The sequence below is a fragment of the Melanostigma gelatinosum genome (genome assembly GCF_949748355.1).
Source record: "Melanostigma gelatinosum genome assembly, chromosome: 2".
NCBI lineage: Eukaryota > Metazoa > Chordata > Actinopteri > Perciformes > Zoarcidae > Melanostigma > Melanostigma gelatinosum.
Window position 1 is genome coordinate 21,525,307 of NC_136635.1, and position 19,433 is coordinate 21,544,739.

General features: G+C 45.9%; 1 protein-coding gene across 1 annotated transcript in view; it reads right to left on the reverse strand.

Moving 5' to 3' along the window:
- The window catches only part of kif13ba (kinesin family member 13Ba), a 33,251-nt gene extending 14,833 nt beyond the window's left edge, over positions 1–18,418 (reverse strand). The window contains exons 1-12 of the mRNA XM_079290004.1: positions 18,343–18,418; positions 13,631–13,724; positions 7,181–7,193; positions 6,491–6,551; positions 6,286–6,378; positions 5,279–5,459; positions 4,599–4,686; positions 4,039–4,173; positions 1,093–1,205; positions 618–729; positions 292–504; positions 89–199 (exon numbers count right to left, since the gene is read on the reverse strand). Of these exons, the coding sequence (XP_079146130.1) occupies positions 89–199; positions 292–504; positions 618–729; positions 1,093–1,205; positions 4,039–4,173; positions 4,599–4,686; positions 5,279–5,459; positions 6,286–6,378; positions 6,491–6,551; positions 7,181–7,193; positions 13,631–13,724; positions 18,343–18,412 (1,284 nt within the window). The 5' untranslated portion in view covers positions 18,413–18,418. The remainder of the gene's footprint in view (positions 1–88; positions 200–291; positions 505–617; positions 730–1,092; positions 1,206–4,038; positions 4,174–4,598; positions 4,687–5,278; positions 5,460–6,285; positions 6,379–6,490; positions 6,552–7,180; positions 7,194–13,630; positions 13,725–18,342) is intronic.
- Positions 18,419–19,433: the final 1,015 nt, after the last annotated feature.

A 19,433-nucleotide genomic window follows, 5' to 3' on the forward strand; every position in this document is an offset into this window, starting at 1 on the left:
AGTAGTTTTACCAAATGTAGCGATTATGTATTGTAGCTCAACAGGTTTGGTTTAATAACCGTATATTCACCACTCGAGTGTGTCTCACCTGTGCGACCTCCTCTGTTTTGCGAAGCTTCTGCTCCCACGTGATGGTCATCTCTTGAATCAACTTCTCTGACTCTTCCAGTCGGTCTTTCAGCTCGGGAGCCTTCAAAGACTGGAGAGAAAAAACAAAACAGAAAAAGCAGATCAGCATGGGAAAGCAGAGAGTTCTACGTGCCGATTTCTAAGATTCCAAAGACCTCTCACCTCCGCCTGAGTCAGTTGCACTCGCAGTTTCTCTACTTCCTCTCGGAGTTCCCTGATGATGCGAGCATTGGGGTCCTCGTTGACCACCGCGTGGTTAACGATGCTCTTCGCTCGGTCCGCATAGCGCAGCGTCGACAGCGTCTCCTCGTAGTTGTCGGCTGCTGGACTCACGGTAGCAACCATCGCCGTGCGACTGTTGCCGCCCAGACAGTCCTGGAGGAGGCAGAGACGGGAAAGAGAAATTATAAGACAATAAAGAACATGCACTGGACAGTCGAACAAGGGGGAAATGCTTCCAGTGTATGGTGGACGTGTTAATCGTGTACCTTCAGCAGCCATGTCAGAACAGAGTCTCTGTAAGGAACAAACTTGTTCTTGTTCTTGGCTGTTCCCTGTTCAGCTAGCGCCGAGATCACAAGGCCCAGCGTGGTGAGAGACCTGACACACATGCACAAAAACACTCGGGTTAAGTGCTTCTCATGTCATTTCATGCATCTGTTCAATGGTCGATATGTCCCTGTGTGTTGGGATTACCTAAAATCAAGCTTGTTATTAGGGTTTTTCCAGACACATTCACTTCGTGTTATTCTATGATTTAGCTGAAAGTAAAGTTGCTGTAGTGGGGCAATAAATTCACAAAAAATAAATAAAACCAATAATGCTGTATGCTTTCTTTCACATTTATAGCTATAAATGCAAATGACCAAAACAATGAGGCATACAAGTACAATCTGTAGTTCGAAAAAAAAGAGAAACCCGAGTCATGGGTTTGTGTGTCCGTGTTGAACTGCGTTGGCGTACTTGTTGATGTTGCTTCCCTCCTTCAGCCGTTCCCCCGCCGCTCCAGTCTTTGCTGCTCGCTCGCTTCCAGCCAAGTCTACCAAACTCAACCGACTCACCTTCTCCCCGCTCGTCTGCAGAGAAAGACAGACGAGACCGATTATCATCTCATTCTCTACATATTTTTTTATTTAAACAGTAATGCCACACCCCTACTTTCCATTAGAAAAAAAAAAGGTGTATTTTGCGGATGGTTGTCCACACGAGACGGCTTTTAAAATTTGCCTCGCTGGACAATTCTGCCCAGACCACTTTAAAACTTGCCCCAACTGGCAGTATTGAACATTAGGGAATATTTTGCTCAATGAATTACCCTGTGAGAGAATTGTCTTTCTGTCTTGCAGCAACATCATGCCGTTTCAGTGGGCCGGATGGACGTGGAGCTTCAGCGGTGGCCTTGAAGCATGACATGGGTTGATTCTCATTCCTGTCCCTTGCTCAATCAAAACCAGCTGATGTTCTGGTCTAAGACACACAAATTACTTGGCGCTGCGGTCCAGGACATTAAGGAGAGCGGTGTCGTTCATCCGCATGAGGTCTGACAGGATGGCTCATTAATCACCAGGGAGACGCTACATCAAGGCAACCCTTGCTGGGGTGTTCAGCAGCTTTCAACTCAGCATGTTCTGTGATTTGCCAGCATGAAAGCAACAGACAACCCAGGAATAAACAACAAGGCGTTTTATCAGCAAAGCTCCCCTCGACAACGTTGCTCTCGCTTGGCTGGATGCTTCCGTCGGCCCTTGTTCAGACCTTCTCTATGCTTTCTTAGATTCCTGCGATTCTGCCAACCAAGGGCTCTGCAGGACTTTGGTTTCTCATCTTTCAGTCTCTTGTTGACGGGTTCCTTTGGTTTCCTCTCACGGGCTGCTGAAGGTGCGGATATCACATTGCCATCTATACCGGGACAGATCCACTCCTGGCCAAGCGCGACAGGTCAGCAGCTGACGGGGCCGAACGTTAACACCTGATCTTCACCTGACTGCTGCACAGCAGAGCAGTCCTCCGTCTGTGTCTAAGCTGGGAGTGTTCAGCCGCAGTGCTTCTGTGAAGTACAAGCCTTCACATAGCCAGTGTTTATATGTCGACTGAGAACCGTTGGTGAAACAGCATGCAGACACTCTTTGTCCTATTTAATTCATAATGTCTAGCTGGCTGATGAAATAAGAGAAAAGGAGGAAACACCAGCCAGAGGCATCTTCCTTTCTTAACAAGGGATTCGTGAAACCGAGAGGTCAGTAACCAGGTCAGCAGGCAGGACATACAGCAGCTTTAAGGTACCAGCACAGAACAAGTGTCAGGGCATCAATACACGCTAAATATCTAGGAGGTGACATCATGGGGAAAAAATTTAAAAACAAATCATTATTATTTTGAACATTCAACTATGTCACCAAAGCTTGACAGGATTCAGCAGAGCACAGAACGACACAGCAAACAACGGAGAGGTGGCAGCAAACAGGGCCAAAGTTCAGACTGACTGAACTTTGAGTCTTTGGTTGACAAGTCTGAGCAGGACACGCTACTGAAAGGAAATCCTGTGGTGAGCGACAGAATGACTCATCCCAGGATTACGCTACACGTCATAGGTAGCTCTTTCTTTTTTTTTTTTAAACCCCGTGCCTTCATCACTGTTCCTCCCACTGGCTGAGCCGTTAGGGGGCACAGACGAGCTCGAATGCTGTGATCGTTAAAACACAAGATGGTCTGCATACATTTAAAGCTCAACTGATCACTACATCCAGTTATTTGAGTCAAATGCACAACAGTTTCAAGCACCAATGATTATGTTCATTGCTGATTCACCTGGTAATTATTTCATTGATTCATTATTAATCTTTTAGACCATAAGTCAGAAAAATGCAGATCACAAGTTCTTCAATTAGTTGTTTTGTTTTGTCTATTTTTCTGACGATTGATGCTCAAAATAACTTTATAAATGTGTATCCTTGCTTTCCATATTTATGAATTAAGAAATAGTTAAACAACCAAATTAGGATATCCATTTGGCTGTTTTCATTCACACTCGGTGCATGTATTTAGCAAACACTCTGGGGTTCCATACCGGTTAGATGCTACTGTAGCTACCGTTTCTCATGAAACGTTGTCCGAGGATCAACCGTTTCGTTATAATGCACTTAAGGTTTTTTTGCACACTGTTCTCAGTTTTTCTTTCGCTCATAACTGCCGAGCACCACGAAGCAACAAAAAGTGGAACATAAAAACAGGCATCATACGACATACTAACCGACCAACGCTGTGTAAATAAAAAATAGAATGAATTACTCGGATCAGAGCTCAAGTAGAATGAGGAAAAAATGTAATAAAGCAATAAAAACAATAAAGAACTGACGCATCCAGACACAGGATGTGATTCACTGACTACACAGTCTACGTATTAGCAGGTTGCTTGATGAAGCTACTGAGTGAGTGACTCTGGGTGTGCCGTGAAAACAGAGCAGGCTGTATCAGCTGACAAACTCAAAGTCATGCCTTTGAATTATTAACAGGATTCGCTGGTGGCGAAGTCTATCTGGAAATAAGAGCAAGGAGCAGGAGAGCCCAAGCGGGTCAGTGAGGATGGAGAATTAGTCATTAAGCTCTTTTCCCAGAGTGCCCGGTCAGACAGCTGAGCTGACATCATCCCGTTTTGTAACTACCTTTTCCCCCGGTAGGCGGCAGGGGGTGATGGATCAGACACCAGGCACCGTTTGACCAGTCAAGTGTACACAATTACACATACACCTCTGGAATATGTTGACAGATACTATAAATCACAGAAAAACACCACCACATTCAAGATGTAGCAGATGGATTCTGGGGCAACAGAAGGAGGGAGGGGATGTCTGATGATGTGCAAACTAGGATGAACTTGTAGTGCACTGGTCCGTGTGTGTTGTATCTCACCCCAGACTGCAAGTCTTTCAGTGTGTGTGTGAGGATGATGTTGAAGACGCCGTGCGACCGACTGCTCTCCTCATTCATGTTGGTAGCGGCGACGGTCCGAGACTTATTCCCCTCCGACATCAGAGACTCGACGTCCTGGCAGAGCAAGAGAAATCACACAACAAACACATGAATAAACTAAACAATAACTGTGAGGAATATTATACAGTAAATTTGGTAATATTCAATGCATCTATGTATTTAGTGACTGCTTTAATTGACGAAGAGTTTGAAGGGAAGCCCAATATTAACTAAGAAAAAGGTAATTAATGCTGACATTTTTATCACCAGCCTCTTTCCAGTGTGATTGGTCGGGCACTTACTAAGCAGACTGCTGTCGTCACGTGAGCAACGCTGTTACAAATCCTCAAACTTTAAAGATAAGCCAGAAGGAATGCCAGTACGATGCGCTGCAGACATCCGTGTCAGCTGGACACCGACACACTTGGTCAGAGTGGCAGCCAGGATGCAACACAGCAGAAGACGTCAATTAGCAAGTCAATAAATGTATTTATTTTTACCTTGTAGCAGGCCACAGCGAGTCGAGACAGGCCGTCCACGTAGGGACCCAAAACTTTATGTTCCCTCACCCTCAGAGTTTGTCTTCCCCTGGACAGAAAATAAAAACAGGTTTAAAACACAGACAAACAACGTGGTCACAGCTCGTAAATTACTATTCCTCTGGTGTATTCGCAGGAGTCAATATAGGCTCAGCTGGTTCTGGTTCTGGCCACCCCCCCCCCCCCCAGTTCACAGGGACTTTGGTGAGCACTCGTCTCTCCGACGCCGATTCAAACTTGCTCCAGGCCTCACAACTTCATCATTCTCTGCTCCACAGTAAAAAGCCCATATGGCTGTCAGATGGTCTGCTTCTCTTTGGCCCCTTTCAGAGGTTAAAGGTCACATAGTGAGGGAAGGTCAGAGGTCATGCTGTCTGGGGCAGCAGCCGCAGGCCTGTGCTGCTGATTTACTGCTGACCTGCTGGAGATGAACTGGACTCGATCAGCGACTGCGAGGCAGAGAGTGATCTTTTCATCCACTGACCATCCCAGAATCCACCAGCAACTTGCTCTCCTACCAACTAACTTGTATATTTAAGGTTGATGCCCCAGCCCATGACTGAAAACTAAAAGTAACCTTAGACAGAGAGAAAGAAAATGATTCTTCCCTATAAGTTTTGAGGATTAAGTCGAGGTCGTACCCTTTGGGGTCGAGCAGATCTCGGACCTTCTCGTTGTAGATCTCCATGTAGGACACCTCAACGGTGAAGCACTCCTCCTCCCGCTGTTCCTTCTGGGTTCTGTCAAACAAAGCGCTGCACAGACGCGGAATCAGACCCGGCTGGTCCCCCGAACCCATCATGGTGTACGACTTCCCCGAACCTGGTAAAGAAAGAGACACACACACACACACGGAGTCATTAAATATTAAACAAGTGGCCACTACATTAGGTGCAAGTATGCAATATAATAAAAACCAATAAAACTGCTCAGGCGTAAATTATACCGTCACAATGTTAACAACGTTCAGTATTCCTTGGCATGGTCGCAAATGTGTAAATTCAATATGTTTATTACTGAGGTCGGAGATAAAGGTGGTGTTGCACTGGACTGGATTACATTGATCTAAATTTTAAATATAAAATTTTATAAAAAACAAGATGCTACTCCACCAACTCTGACCTCAATGCTAGAACATAAAGTTGAATTAAAACCTCTGAAGTGTCAAAAACCTGGAACACTATTTTGTCGTGTTGGTGAGAAAGTGGCCCCTGAGGGCCCAACTCATTCTGGCTTTGTGTAGACACCGGAATGACTCATCAGAATCAGAGTCTATCAAGTGTTCATTTTAACCCGTTCAGATATCTGCGCCGTATGCACAACACTGCTTACGTGCGTTTGGGTTCTAGCAACATTCTGAAGGTCTACCGTGCCTCTTAAGTTCTGCTTTTGGTTGGAAACTGCTTTTGAGCTCTTGGATTTGTTTCATACCGTAGCGAACAGAGGCTGTCCAACCTTCCTGCTGCAACACATCCACACTGACACTCCTCTCTTAATCACGATACAAAAAGCTTTAGGGCGCTACACTAATGAGGCTAAAGAGACATTGCTCACACAGCGTGCCCTGTAGGTATTTAATAGGCTCTGTAATGAAATAGATTCACATCGTATTGTTAACAGACGAGCGAGCTGTCTCTCGGTTAATTACCGGTTTGTCCATAGGCAAAGATACAGGCATTGTAGCCCTGGAAGGCGTTGCGGAGGAGACTTTCCCCAAGGCACTGGAAGACCACCTCCTGATCTGGACACACAAACACAGAAGTTTACTCAGTTTCATTGTGAATATGGATACTTTATGAACCCATATGTTTTAGTGGGAAAATGTTAAAACTTGAAATACTGTGTGAACTAACCAGCAAATCTCTCCTTGTCCGTCTCATCCATGGACCAGAAACAGTAATCGTAGGCAAAGACCTGGGAGGAGAAACATGTGGCAGCATGAGACACAAACGTCACTAATCTACGGCCGACTGTAACGCAGCAATCAAAACATTTAAGAACACATTTCACCTTTGACTTGCCAAACAGTTTTTGGAAAAAACGTCCATATATATGAAGGAGGTTCCCTCCAATTGTAGGTTGTGTTTGAATGAGTTATTTCTAAAAATGGCAGTCAACTGGGATTTGTGATGTAGATATTATCCATCTTACCAGTTTAAAATGTTTGATTTAATTGGCTTTCAGAAACGTGTAACGTGTAACGGTGCACTTTATGTGTCGTGTGGTTCATGGGTTGGGGTTAGGGCACTTATGGGGCACAAAGACAAATGCTGACATCCAGTAAAGTGAGCCGCCGCACAGCCACAGACATGTCAGTTTCCTAGCAACAAATATTCCTTGGGCGTTTAAAGTAAAAAAATTTAACTAGAAATAAAAACTGTTTTACAAATCATTACTTTACATCGCTGCATGGGCGGTTACTGCCGATTCACAAAGCGAGTCGGTGAAATACAGCGGCCTCTTTGTTCGACACCGCAATGATTCACAGCCACGGAATAAGCTCAGTCTGAGAAGTGTCTGTGCATGTCGGTGTGTGCCGTTACCTTGGACTGATTCCTGTTGATGTTGGGCGAGGTCAAGGTCCACAGCAGCATGTGGAGAGATAGGGAGATGACATTTAGTGCACACGTCACAGAAGATGCAGTTCAGCCCTTCAAAAGGCTTTTCACACTGCAGGAGGTGACCCTGGGACAACTTGGCCCCTTTTCACGCACGCATTGTTAACCCGGGGTTAACCGAAACTCAGAGGTGCAGTGTCAGTAGTACAGCGTTGTTTACTTCAGCCCCGTTTCACAACGGAAACTTTTAGCCCTGTATTTAGTCGATTTTAAAGTGACAGGCCTAACCCCGCAAACTCCAGGCTCACCCTGCAAGCCAGCGCCAGGCCGAGAATAGAAATTATTTATCAACTTTTTTGTCTTTTCTTTTTTTGACAAAGAGGGTCAGAAAGAGCAATAAAGACGGGTGAGCAGAGACGGAATGAAAGACAAAGGCCGAGATGGAGCCGCCGGCCTCGGGCCTTAGTCACTTTAGCACACATTTGATTCATAGTCGGCCTTGTGCGCGAGTAGCTTGTTGACGAGTTGTTTGTTTGTCACATGTCAAAGCAACTTCCCGGGGGATTTGGTCAGGGTGCACGTCTGTGGATGTGGATCTGTGGATGTTGGGGTAGGACCAGCATTCATGTCTGAGGGCTTGAGAGGACATAAAAAAAACCTAAAAAACTTGGATCTGAATTGTTGTGGGAATGTCTGTGTGTGGGCATGTGTGTGTGTGTGTGTGTGTGTGTGTGTGGAGGGGGTTGGTAGTGAAGTTGGAAGGGGGTTGAGTGTAGTGTGTGGTAGAATCAGATGGTGGCGTAGAGGGGTTACTGGGTCGAAGTCACGCTCAGAGAGTAACAGGGAAAACGGCTCTGACGTATACAAATAAATAAATTGACATTTAAAAAAAAAAAAAAGAGAGGGGGATTAGCCCCAATATCGGTGTGATCTTTTCCAGATAAACTGAGGAAATGTGATGCAAGCAGGCATTGACACGACACAAAGGAACCCACACACAACAGTGTCAGAATTTACAACGTTTAGCCAACAGCCATGTCCTTTAAAACCGATCTCCTCAGCACACAGCACACCCATCTGGCTATCTCTGCATATGAGGCACGGCAGAGTATCCAGACTAAAGCTGAAGCTTAAGAAAAGCTAAAGAAGTACAAAATGAATAAATACATAAAACAAAGCTGCAGAAAGATGAACCTATCTTAAACATTCAATATGCCTGTCCAATATAAAATAAATGTCTTCCTCTCTGTAAAACATCTACTTCAAGCATGTAGTTGGCAGGACAAGATAGTGACAGGGTTTGTACTTTGTTATGTTTAAGCCACTGCGTCAAATGAGCAGACAATGAATCTGCTAATGTCATGTCAATTCCTTGTCAAATTTGAATAAAACTAACTGACACGCTTTCTCGTGGCAGTGACTTGTCATTCGGGCATTAATGTCAAACATTCGGTCGGCGCTTCCTGTAATATGACAACGTCCCAGCGAGCCCTGAGGAAACAGAACGCTCAACAATGGCAGTCCCTCCTCATGAGGACCCCTCAACTACATTCATTCTTACTACATTCTCAGTAATGCTCTTCATCAGTGCTAAACGCCTGACCTGACCCCGGATCCTCTAACCTTGACCCCGAGCCACATCACAAAAATGTCTCCGACTGGCTCTCGTACAGGAACACACACACACACACACACACAAAGACACACCTGTTTCCTTTTACCCGTGCACATTCTTTACAGAACGCCAAAGCTGCAGTTCTCGCGCGAAACCAGCCAGCATCCAGTCCAAAAATCTGCAACACTTCATATTTCACCGACGTTCCGCATTCAGAGAGCGAATGCACGCAGGGTAAAGCCTAACCGATTCCAGCAGCGCGACGCTATTGGGACGTCTTCTACGCGGGGGTTGACGTTCATCCAGAAGACTGTTTTTGGGGCATTAAGAGACAGGTTTCTGGTGTTCACTCGGTCCTAATATTGGACAAAAATGTGTAAAAAGCTTTGGGAGCATCCTACATGCCGACCATCTCCCCACGGTCACATGTCCAGACACTATAGGGCTGAAATCCGTGTGGCAGGTTTTGACGTACGTAGTGATGACAGTTGTCGTGGCCGCTTCAGAGGCTGCGGGCGAGAGGGGTCGCCCATGAACGAAGCTAAAGCCCGACCAATGAGACGGGAGAATGAGGCCAGGAGAGCCCTGAGCCCGCCTCCCTCGGCCCTCGAACACTGCCATTCATCCCTCCTCCCTTCGGCCTGCTCTGATCACCGTCATTTAAAAAATAACTTAATGCATGGCTGCTCCCCCCCCCCCCACCCCTTCTCTACCGTCCTTGCATTATTCTTTCTTCTTTTCTCCCCTCTGGGACTGTACCATCCTCGGCTGTGTAGGGAGGAATGGAGGAAAGAGGCTGGGCCTGAGACTGGAATGTTAAGCTGAAGCAGGAAGGGCATCAGCGTAGCACAGTACACAGTGACGGCGGAGGACAACAGGACATGTAACAGGCTAATACAGTTCAGAACATATACTGAACAACATTGTGTAGCTCCCCACATACTGTGAAAATGATTATACGGTAGACGGCCCGAGCATCTCCTCCTACATACACAAGCTGTACTTAAAGTGGATGATACCAACCACTGCTCAGTGCTCAGGTGCTGTATTTTACTTGCATCTAAGCCATTTAAAATGTGAATGTAAATACGTGGTATGTGTATCTGTGGGCTCAAGGCAGATTTGTTCTATAGCGCATGCTTCGTAATAATTCAGAGTACGGTCTGCTTCTACTCTCATTCTGCTTGCCCATTAGCACCAGAATGAGAAATTCTTCAACCAGGCTCTACCAGACTCTAGATTGTCATGTCAAACACAAGCTCGACGCTAATTCCATCCATTCGTACCATCTCACACAGTCAGGGTTCAGCCTCACCAGCAGAAAAATGTGCATATTTGTATTCAGCGCTGCTGTCCAACGATGCATAGTTGGACAGCAGCGCTCTTAACTGGGCAGCAGTGACGATGGTAGCCTCCTCACATGTGTGAGAGATGGACCAGTGCTCTCCTCCTGCCCCCTGGAGCTTGCTTCCTCTTCTCTCTTATTAGTCCTTTATTCTTCAGACCAGCTCAATTTATGCTCATCATGGTGATGTATTCATGAGAAAGTCCCAATATTCGGCGGGCTGCAGCACAACAGCTTGTGAATGTTTGTCTGTCGCCCGAAAAGAGGCCTCAAGACACGCACCACATACTGTTAAAGGCATATGTTGCAAAAATGTTTGCTATACTTTGATATTCACTTTTTCTAAATGAGTTTTGTTAACTCGGCAGCCTCTACCTGAGCCTGGTCTGAAACTGGAAAAGTGTGTTAAATGAGCCAGCGTGGCCTGTGAACGAATGAGACTCTCTTTCCTAAATTCCTAACTCTGTCATTATGTCAGCGGGCCGTAAGCAACTCCAACCACCACATGGTTGGTTACAGGCTGGACTGTTTAAGCACTTTGCCTTGCATCAAAACATCACGTCTCTGTTCCTACAGGATCAAATACACTGTAGATCCTCCACGTCCTAAAATCACATGCTAGCAAACAGACACACACAAAATGTCCAACATCTCCTTTGCATCACCGACATCTGACGGGAGACAGATCGCTGTCGGAGTGTGTCAACATCCGGCTTCACCGACCCGATGCAAAAAGCCTCGGGTCATCACGCAAACTGTTTGACAACACGGCGGCGTGGGAGCCGAGCTGTCTGCTTATCAGACGGACTGGAGAGAAAGCGCTGTGGAGGTCAGGACATCCCGGGTGGTTGCAAAGTGATTCAGGCAGAGCAGGTGCAACAGCAGAAGGGCAGACAAAATAAAATGTGCGGACTATGTAGCTTAAGATTTCCATTACAAAGAGAGACAAAAAGAAAGAAACAAAACTGAGCGCTTGTACATCACAGCCTTGATGATCCTCTATAAGCAGTACTTAAAAAAAGATTTATGCCACAATCACCGCCGCAGTGAGTCACTGAGAGTGGCAGCGTGAGGAACTGAAGTCTCGCTGCCCAGCTCGCACTGCTGGTGGAAAAACTGAAACACACACACACACACACACACACACACACAGGCAAAACACAACTGAGGAGAGGAGGGGAAAAAAAGATTTAAAAACCTTCAAAGAAGGAAGAATTCAAAGAGAAGTCTGTGGATGCTTTGATCAGGTAAACCACAGAATGAAACTTGGTTTAGTTTCTACAAAATGTTATGGCATCAAACTGTTATCTTTTGTGGCTCATCTTTAATACATCAGGGAGGTGTGTAACAGAACTCATATTAACAATATAATAATATAATTCTGACAAATGAATTATTACAATTCACTGATTCATTCTTGTCTCGCAGCTCGGGCCTCATTCTAATGCAACAGCATGTGTAGAGAGAGAGAGATTAATATTATTGTATGTTTACATTTTTTGATGCTTTGGCAATACCGCTTCTAAACGTTCATGCCAATAAAGCAAATTTGAATTTTGAGAGAGCGAGAGAGACTGTCTACACACTGGGTGGATATATATCATATATATATATCCTATATATCATAGTATATCATAAGAGCCATTTGAAATTGTTAGTCACATTTTCGAAAAAACAACTATTTTAACTGTCGCTGAAATCAATATGTCCGCAGTGTCCACTCCGGTCGCTCGTCTAGGAAGGCTCCTCACAAACCCGGTGTGTGACGCAACATTTGATGAAACAAGGCGGGCAATGTGGTCTAAGAATTGCTTATTTTACCTTTTATCAACAGCAGAACTACACCATTCATATTACAAAGCAACAGAACACCTCTCTTTCATATCCAATCGATGTAATAACATCCGTATCTCCGACTGCAACGTCAGTCATTTTAAAGGTGAGCTGTGAAACAATAGACACCGTTTGGATTCAGTCAGGGAGCGGCACTTTCTTTTTTCTTATCTGCTGCAGATATGTCTGCTCACTTTTAAACAAAGAGGATCCTGGTAACGCACCTGCAACATCCTAACTTTACTGCCCGCTTCCTCGATGAATCCACTCACGTCTTTCTCAACTATTAAGTAATATGCTGAGTAAAAGACAATCCTCCAATTAAGCCAGTATGGAAATAGAAAACAAACAAAACAAACATAGCATCTGCACGCTGAGGGCAGCCATCAGTCAGTCCGTCCTCCTCCTGCTGCTTCCTCGCTCTTTTGTCAGCGAGAGAGACGGAGAGAGAAACTACAGCGCTGCTCTTGTTTAGTCCTCCATAAACGTCAGTGGGGAAAGTTTATGGTCGACAGATGCTCGAGTAAATGAGGTTTCTTTTTTCTTTTTTGCCCCCCCTCTTCCATCGTCTCCACACTGAAGGAAGGGGCTCCACGGTCACCCGGAGTTAACCTCCCCCCGTGTTGCCACGGAAACGGAAGAGCTGAGAAAAAAGAGAGGAAGCCGGGCGGTGGGAGTTACGACCCGGCGCAGTGAGCGAACACAAGACTGGAGTCGGTCTTCTCATGTAGAGTTGTCTCCATCCGCCTCCATGCTGTTGAAACAGCTGTATTTATTACAGCTGTTTCATTACAGATTCGGGGGGGGTTCACTTCTCAGTTAGTCCTCCCTCTCTCAGACACAGAGTACACGCAGTCGCACATTTGTGTTCGGCCCGGTGCGACCGGATCCAGAGACACTCAAGACTCCGAGCACATTTCAGCATTACCCACCAAACGGCAGCTGGTCAACAGGATGGAAACGGAGTAAAAGCCACGCGAGGGAACGAGTGATTTGAGCTGAGATACACCTGCCTCGAGGAGGCCCAACAGCTGGTTAGTCAGCTTCCTGCCAAAAGCTACATCATGACAACAAAGGAACATTCCAAACAAGTCTGAGAACAGCTTTTTGAAAGTAGCAATCGGGAAAAAGGAAGAAAATTTCCAAGGCGAAGCACATCGCTGAGAGTAAGGATTAAAGAAATAAAGCACAGCTGTGAGTCTACCCCGTGTCTGTGTGAGGGCAATGGAAAGGGGCTCATAACAACATACAGAGTTCTATGACTGAGTACTTGCTGTATTGACACACAAGTCATACAGGATGTGAAAAGTGTGTGTATCCCGTCTGTGTTTTCAGATTTGACTGCAGTATGACAGAGAGGGAATACAAATGTATGCAAATTGAAGCAACTGGACGATAAGTGTTAACTTCCCATTGTTTTCAGAACACCTGCAGGCACCTGTCCATTTCACCTCACGCCTCCCAGTACCACGTCTCATATTCAGTGCTGTGTAAGATGTATGTTGCAATACACAATTCCCCTCGAAAAAAAAAATATATATATATTCATTCATTCATTCATTCATTCATTCATTCATTCATTCATTCATAGGCACTGACTTGTGTAGGACACAGACTGTGGTCAAACTTGTGACGAACGTACCTGGAGTCTCCTTTGCCCAGGTTAGCTCCTCCAGGATGGAGGATCGTCTGGTTCTTCTCCATCTCCACGATACATTTCGTGTTTAAATCCTTTTCTGTGGATCAGATGACACACAGTGTTACAACCAAAGCGCCAAAACCTCACAACAACACGTTTCTATGGTTGTCCCTTGATCGTTTTTCAACATTTTTAAAACACAATGGCACGGATGGAGCACACGAGCTAAATAGTTATTTTGGCAGAATAATTTCCTGTGGCACGTCAAGTTCAAACAGTTGTGTGAGCGGGCCGGCAAACACCAGCTCTGAAAAAGGACCTTTGAGCGAGCATTAAGTTAATCAATTGAACAGGACTTGTCCAGGGAATCAGTTTCTTTCCCTTCCTCACAAACACACAAACACACGACTAAAAGGACCTCCCATGCTGACCCTGGGCTGTCATGACGCAACACTCGGCATACAGAGTGGTCCTAATGCTCCGTCCACTCGGGTATTTATGCTAATCCCCTGTACAGGTCAGCATATACTTGAGGCTATTTCAACAAGGTTTTCACTTTTCATAGCTGAGTCAGTCTTACAGCCTTCTAATAGAAGCCTTGCCGTGAAGAGTTGGAAAATAACAACATGAACCGCACTGGAAATTCACGAGGCTGGTAAGTCTCCATTCATCCGTCTGGCCAATGAGTCCTAATGATGGCTGTCCGAACACGGCCAGCGTGTCCTGGGCATCCAGTTGTTGTCAGAACTGGTTGTATATTTAAAAATAAAAAACACGTTTTTTTTACTGCTGGTGAGTGTTTTTTCTTATTTCAAAAAAAATTGTTTTATTGCCATAAACACCAATTGCTGCAATTAATTACACTGACTACAGCACTTTACTTTATCACCAAAATAAAAAAGGGTCACAAAATATTGTATTAACATAATTAGGATCACGCCAATTCGTTTTTTTTAAAGAAAATACTTAAGTTAAAAGTGGGACTCCCCCCTGTGTTGCTCCCGGTGAGGATATCATCTTCTATTGTGCCTACCTTCCACAGGGAGGTCAGAGGTCAAGGCTGGAACAGCACTCCTTTATTTGCAAAGCAATGCTTGCTCGAGGACACTACAGCAGAGAGGGGGACTTGCTGGTAATAAATAATGTCCTTCAACTGCAAGACCTGGTTCAAGCCTCCCACGTAAACAAGCAGCCATCCTGAGGTTTAAAGTGTATCGCTGTGTTGGCCGTCACCATCTGATGACCTCAACTATCATGCAACCATTATGCAGAACTTCAGCAGATGTGTTCAGGACAGCAGAAAACGGTCTGCAGTTTCAATTCCTTTCTTCTACAGGAACTGTCTGAAGCAGTACGACACTGTGTCAGTTCATGGCATTCATGCCTTCGGTTGCTTTTTGTCTTTCGTGACGAGTATGAACGCCGTTGCAAGAAGCATTCTTACCAAACAGCACCGGGCCATACCTGCCAGCTCTGTTCCTGCCCAGCGTGTTTTCAACTGCTGTGCAGGTGCTCAGCCGGCTGTGCGTGTGCTTTGCATGCCAAATTATGAGCGTGGTATTGTTTTTCCTAACAAACGCATAGAAATGACCTTTGTCTCTGGCTGTAGCAGGTAGAAGTCACTTCACCAGTTTGGTCATTTTTCTAAAAAGGCGGCTGCTTGAGTAGACTACTCGAACTTCCCATTCACAGTCAAAATCTAGCGCCACTTCCCTCTCGGAAATACAAAAGGGGAATCCCGACCTGAGGAGCTCTATGTGTGAGGAAGAAGCTAGCTGTGCAACCCAGGAACATTAGGGATCTGATGCTAAACGCTGCTGCTCCTGGCAGCAACACGGGGGCAGAGCCATGGAAACTTGGTGTCAGACAGTCAGAGGACCTGAATCACCCTCCAATTCTTCTGCTGTCAAACACACCACAGAGTGAAAAGAAAGAAAGCAGCGTGAGCCAACAGAGTGTGAGTGACAAAAAGACAGTGAGAGCGAAAGAACAAGATAAAGTTAAACAGGGGGCTGAACTTTCTCTCTTCCTCTGCTGCGGCTGCCTACATTACCCACGTGCCCCTGCGGCTTCACTTCCTGCTAAATAGAGGGGAAAGTTTGATGCGATGTGGTGGTGATGAGGATAAATGTACCCATTGTTATCTGCCTCTCCCTGCTCCATAACCGGCGGCTCCCACTGTCCACTTCGCGCTGGTCCTTCTACCGGTGCGGAGGGTTTTTTGGCACACTGGCCGGGGAGCCGATTGGCCGCGGTGTTGCCGTTGCTACGCCTGGGGTTGCTCTGTTCTTCGAAGGCCATGGGAACGTGGAGCATTACGCAACGTTAGCAAATATTCATTCAGACTCACTCCCTTCCTGCCTTTGTCCAGCTGGGCTGTTAAACCACCTCTCCTCCTCCTCCTCCTCCTCCTCCTCAACCTGGGACACGCGGGGGCCGGTCCCTCGAGGTTAAAGAAGACGGCTTATTATTTCAAATGCGCAGGTCTGAATCACTGCACCAGCTGGGGAAATGAGAGCGCCATCCCATAACTACTGCTGATGTGTCCTGAAGCAAATGTCTGGCAGCAGGGGACAGGGAGGGAGTTGTACCTGAACTGAGCAGCTCAAAGAATGTGCAGAGGACTGGATTGCAAATAATGTGGAATTTGTATTTTTCGAGGGGCAATTCAGTCCTTCTGGACTGACGTGCGACGGAATAATTTTGTGTCCAGTCAGAGCTAATAAAGTATTCGGGGGCTATTTGAAATCATAAAAGTCTGACATTAACACAGGTATGGACAGAAGCTCCATTCAGATGGGGGGGGGGGGGGGGGGGGGGGGGAAATCAGAAAGACACTGCTGGAAACTTGGCACTGCTGGTTCCAAACCCCTTTACCACTGCCTTTGGTAAGCCATCGCTCTTTCACCATCACCCAAATCATAATTAACCTTCACCGCTGAGCAATGGACGACTTGTGGAGGAATTTGTTTACACTGTTAACAGAATAAGCGTTGCATGTTTGATACCGAGCAACAGGGAACGCAGGTCGCCTCTCTTGAAAACTTGGCTGAACCCGGGAGACTTTGGTCTTTTGAGGGTGGATTTGTTGGCGCTTGACTCGTGGTTATTTTAAAAATGAACAAAAACAGTGAGGATTTTGTTGTCTATAGTCAGAGTTCAATCAACACTGGAATTAAAGGGGAACACAAAAAAAAGAAAGAGGTGGTGTGTTGGTCAAGTGAATCTGGCAGACAGGTTTGCCTTCACCTGTATGAATGGGATGTGGCCAAAGAAGTGCATTACAGTAAATCATCGCTTTTTGAATCTAACCGTACCGGATCTGAAGCTGGATTCCACCAGAGCTGACCTGTGACCCCTCCATCTCGGTCGCACCGTTTAGTTGAGTAAACGTCACCTGACTCGTGTTTGTCGTCCAAAAACTAGGAACACATGGATTTTTTTTGCATCCCCCAAAACAAATGTCTAACCTTGCAGTGTTATGGCTGAAATGACAACACAGTGTTGACTGCTGAGGTTCTCTAGATTCGAAGGTCACGGTAGATCCCTGCTTATGGGAACAGTGTGGCGATCCACTGCCTTGGTCTTGTGACCGACTTCTCAAGCTCACGGAGGAGAGAGTGAGAGAGAGAGAGAGAGAGAGAGGGGGAGAAGGATACACATGATTCATTCTGCCAGTTGTCGGTCAACCACTCTGCCTCAGCAGCTCTCCTCCTCCTCCTCCTTTCATGGGACACATGGTCTCCCACGGCAAAAACACCACTTGGCAATCAACCAGAAAAAAAAAAAAGTGATCCGGCCTTTACTGTGTGCTGCATTGAAAATGTTGCAATATAATTGACCGGAGCATTTGCATGCAGATTTGTGTAACACTGAGCCTTTGTTACCCCGGGCTTTTCTAAAACTAGCGCCGAGGATGTGACAATACATAGACAGAATATGTAGCGTCCCAGGAGGGAACTTGGCGGACTGAAGATGCGTGCGTGTTTGCCAAATGTCAGTGAGGCAGCGATGATGGGAGTAAGAAAACAGCCTCTGTTCAGATAAATACATCATCCCCGAGCAACTTCATTTCTAGTGAAAGATACTTTGTAACCGATGATGCTCGTGAGAAAAGTTGTATCTGATTTATTTCTGTTGCCCACGTTAAATGTTGTTGCAGCAAGTGACAGATGAAGTCAAGAGGCTATTTGGCATCTGGGTGTCAGCCAGCGAAGAAGCCGAAAGCATCTGGACTTATTAACAGTAGATCTCACACAACAGCTCAGCTTTAAATCTAGCGGGATGGCAGGCAGCCATGAGGGAAGCCCTTATGGCAGCACTGTGTACAAACATGTGCCATCCAGACCAGCCAGACCACAGCTTCTTTTTTATCTGCAGGAGCTCATTTCACTAATGGGTGGGTGACTTCTGACTGACAGGAAATTAACTGGGGGGGTACTTAAGTGGAGCCGGTCTCCTGTTATTGTGCAATGCACTTTGTTTACAGTAAGCCTGTGGTTGTTTATGCATCATATAAACCTGAGATGTTCTATGTGCAATAATGTTAACCTGACATTTAGATGCACTACACAGTCTCAGTGTTTCCATTGTGTTAACCTGGAAAAAATAAAATAAAAAAATCTGACAATGAAAACAGTTGCAGCCTCCATGTACAGCGTTCGTTTGAGAGTCAGTGTAACGATAACAAATCCACAGACTGGAGCCCCCCTCACCTCTCCGGTTCATGGGCCGTACACGGACGGCCACCTTGACGTTGGCGTCGTCCAGGCTGGGCTCCCCCATGTTGACTCCTTACACGGGTAGGGGAGGTAGCGCTGATCCCAAATAAAATCAGCTCCTTCGGCTAAACGATCATCCAAAAGCCTGGAAATGTCGCGCTAGCCAGACTGTCAGCCAGCTAGCTGCGCTCCGCTTTGCTCCATAGACGAGGCATGTCCACGGGCGGAGAAAAAAAACAAAAAAAAAGCCTGGACAGAATCCCGCAGGAAGCCAGCCTCCACCGCTGCTGCTGCTTATCGTCTTCTGCTCATATTCCAGGCTAATTTAAATCCACAGAGGCGTGGACGCTGGAAGGAAAATGAGAAATATAAATTAAGTACGATGTTAAAGCAGCTGGTGGATGTGACCGAGCAAACACATGCTATCTTCAAAGGCACGAAAAAAACAAAACGGGCTAGCCAGCTAATTTGCCAGGCAAGCTGAAGGGTCGTAGCGGCAGGAAAGGAAGAACGTTTTGGCCATTTCCTACCGATTGACTACATAACATCCCCAAAAAACAACCCCGCCTTCGAGCTACGCACCTTGGTGGATTCATTCCGGAGGTGACACCACCAACCTACACGTATAACGGAGAGAGATCGCCAGAGAAGCGCCTGGCGATGATCTACTTCTTCCCAATGAAATCCACTCCGTCCTCCCTCTGTATCGCGCTAGAGGCAGCGAGCAGCATCCGCTCTTCCGGCAAATTATTACCCCTTCAAATTAAAAGCGCGTCGGTTAAACTCTCGTCTGTCAAACTCAGTTCTAAGTAGAATATACATTGTTTCCACACAACACAATAATAGTAACTTTTAGGACGAGACGAGTAGCCTTATAGCTAAAACATAGATCATTTTAGCTGACGTTAGTCCTGACGTATTTATTTGTTCGTCGAACCAAACCACCAAAGAAGGACCGCTGTCGAATAGGAATACAGTTTAACGTTAGTTCAGAAACCCTATAATCGGAATTAAAAGATAGCGATAGGGAAAATAACGTGAGCTAAAACCCTTTACGTTACCGCACAGTGCCTCACCTAACCTGT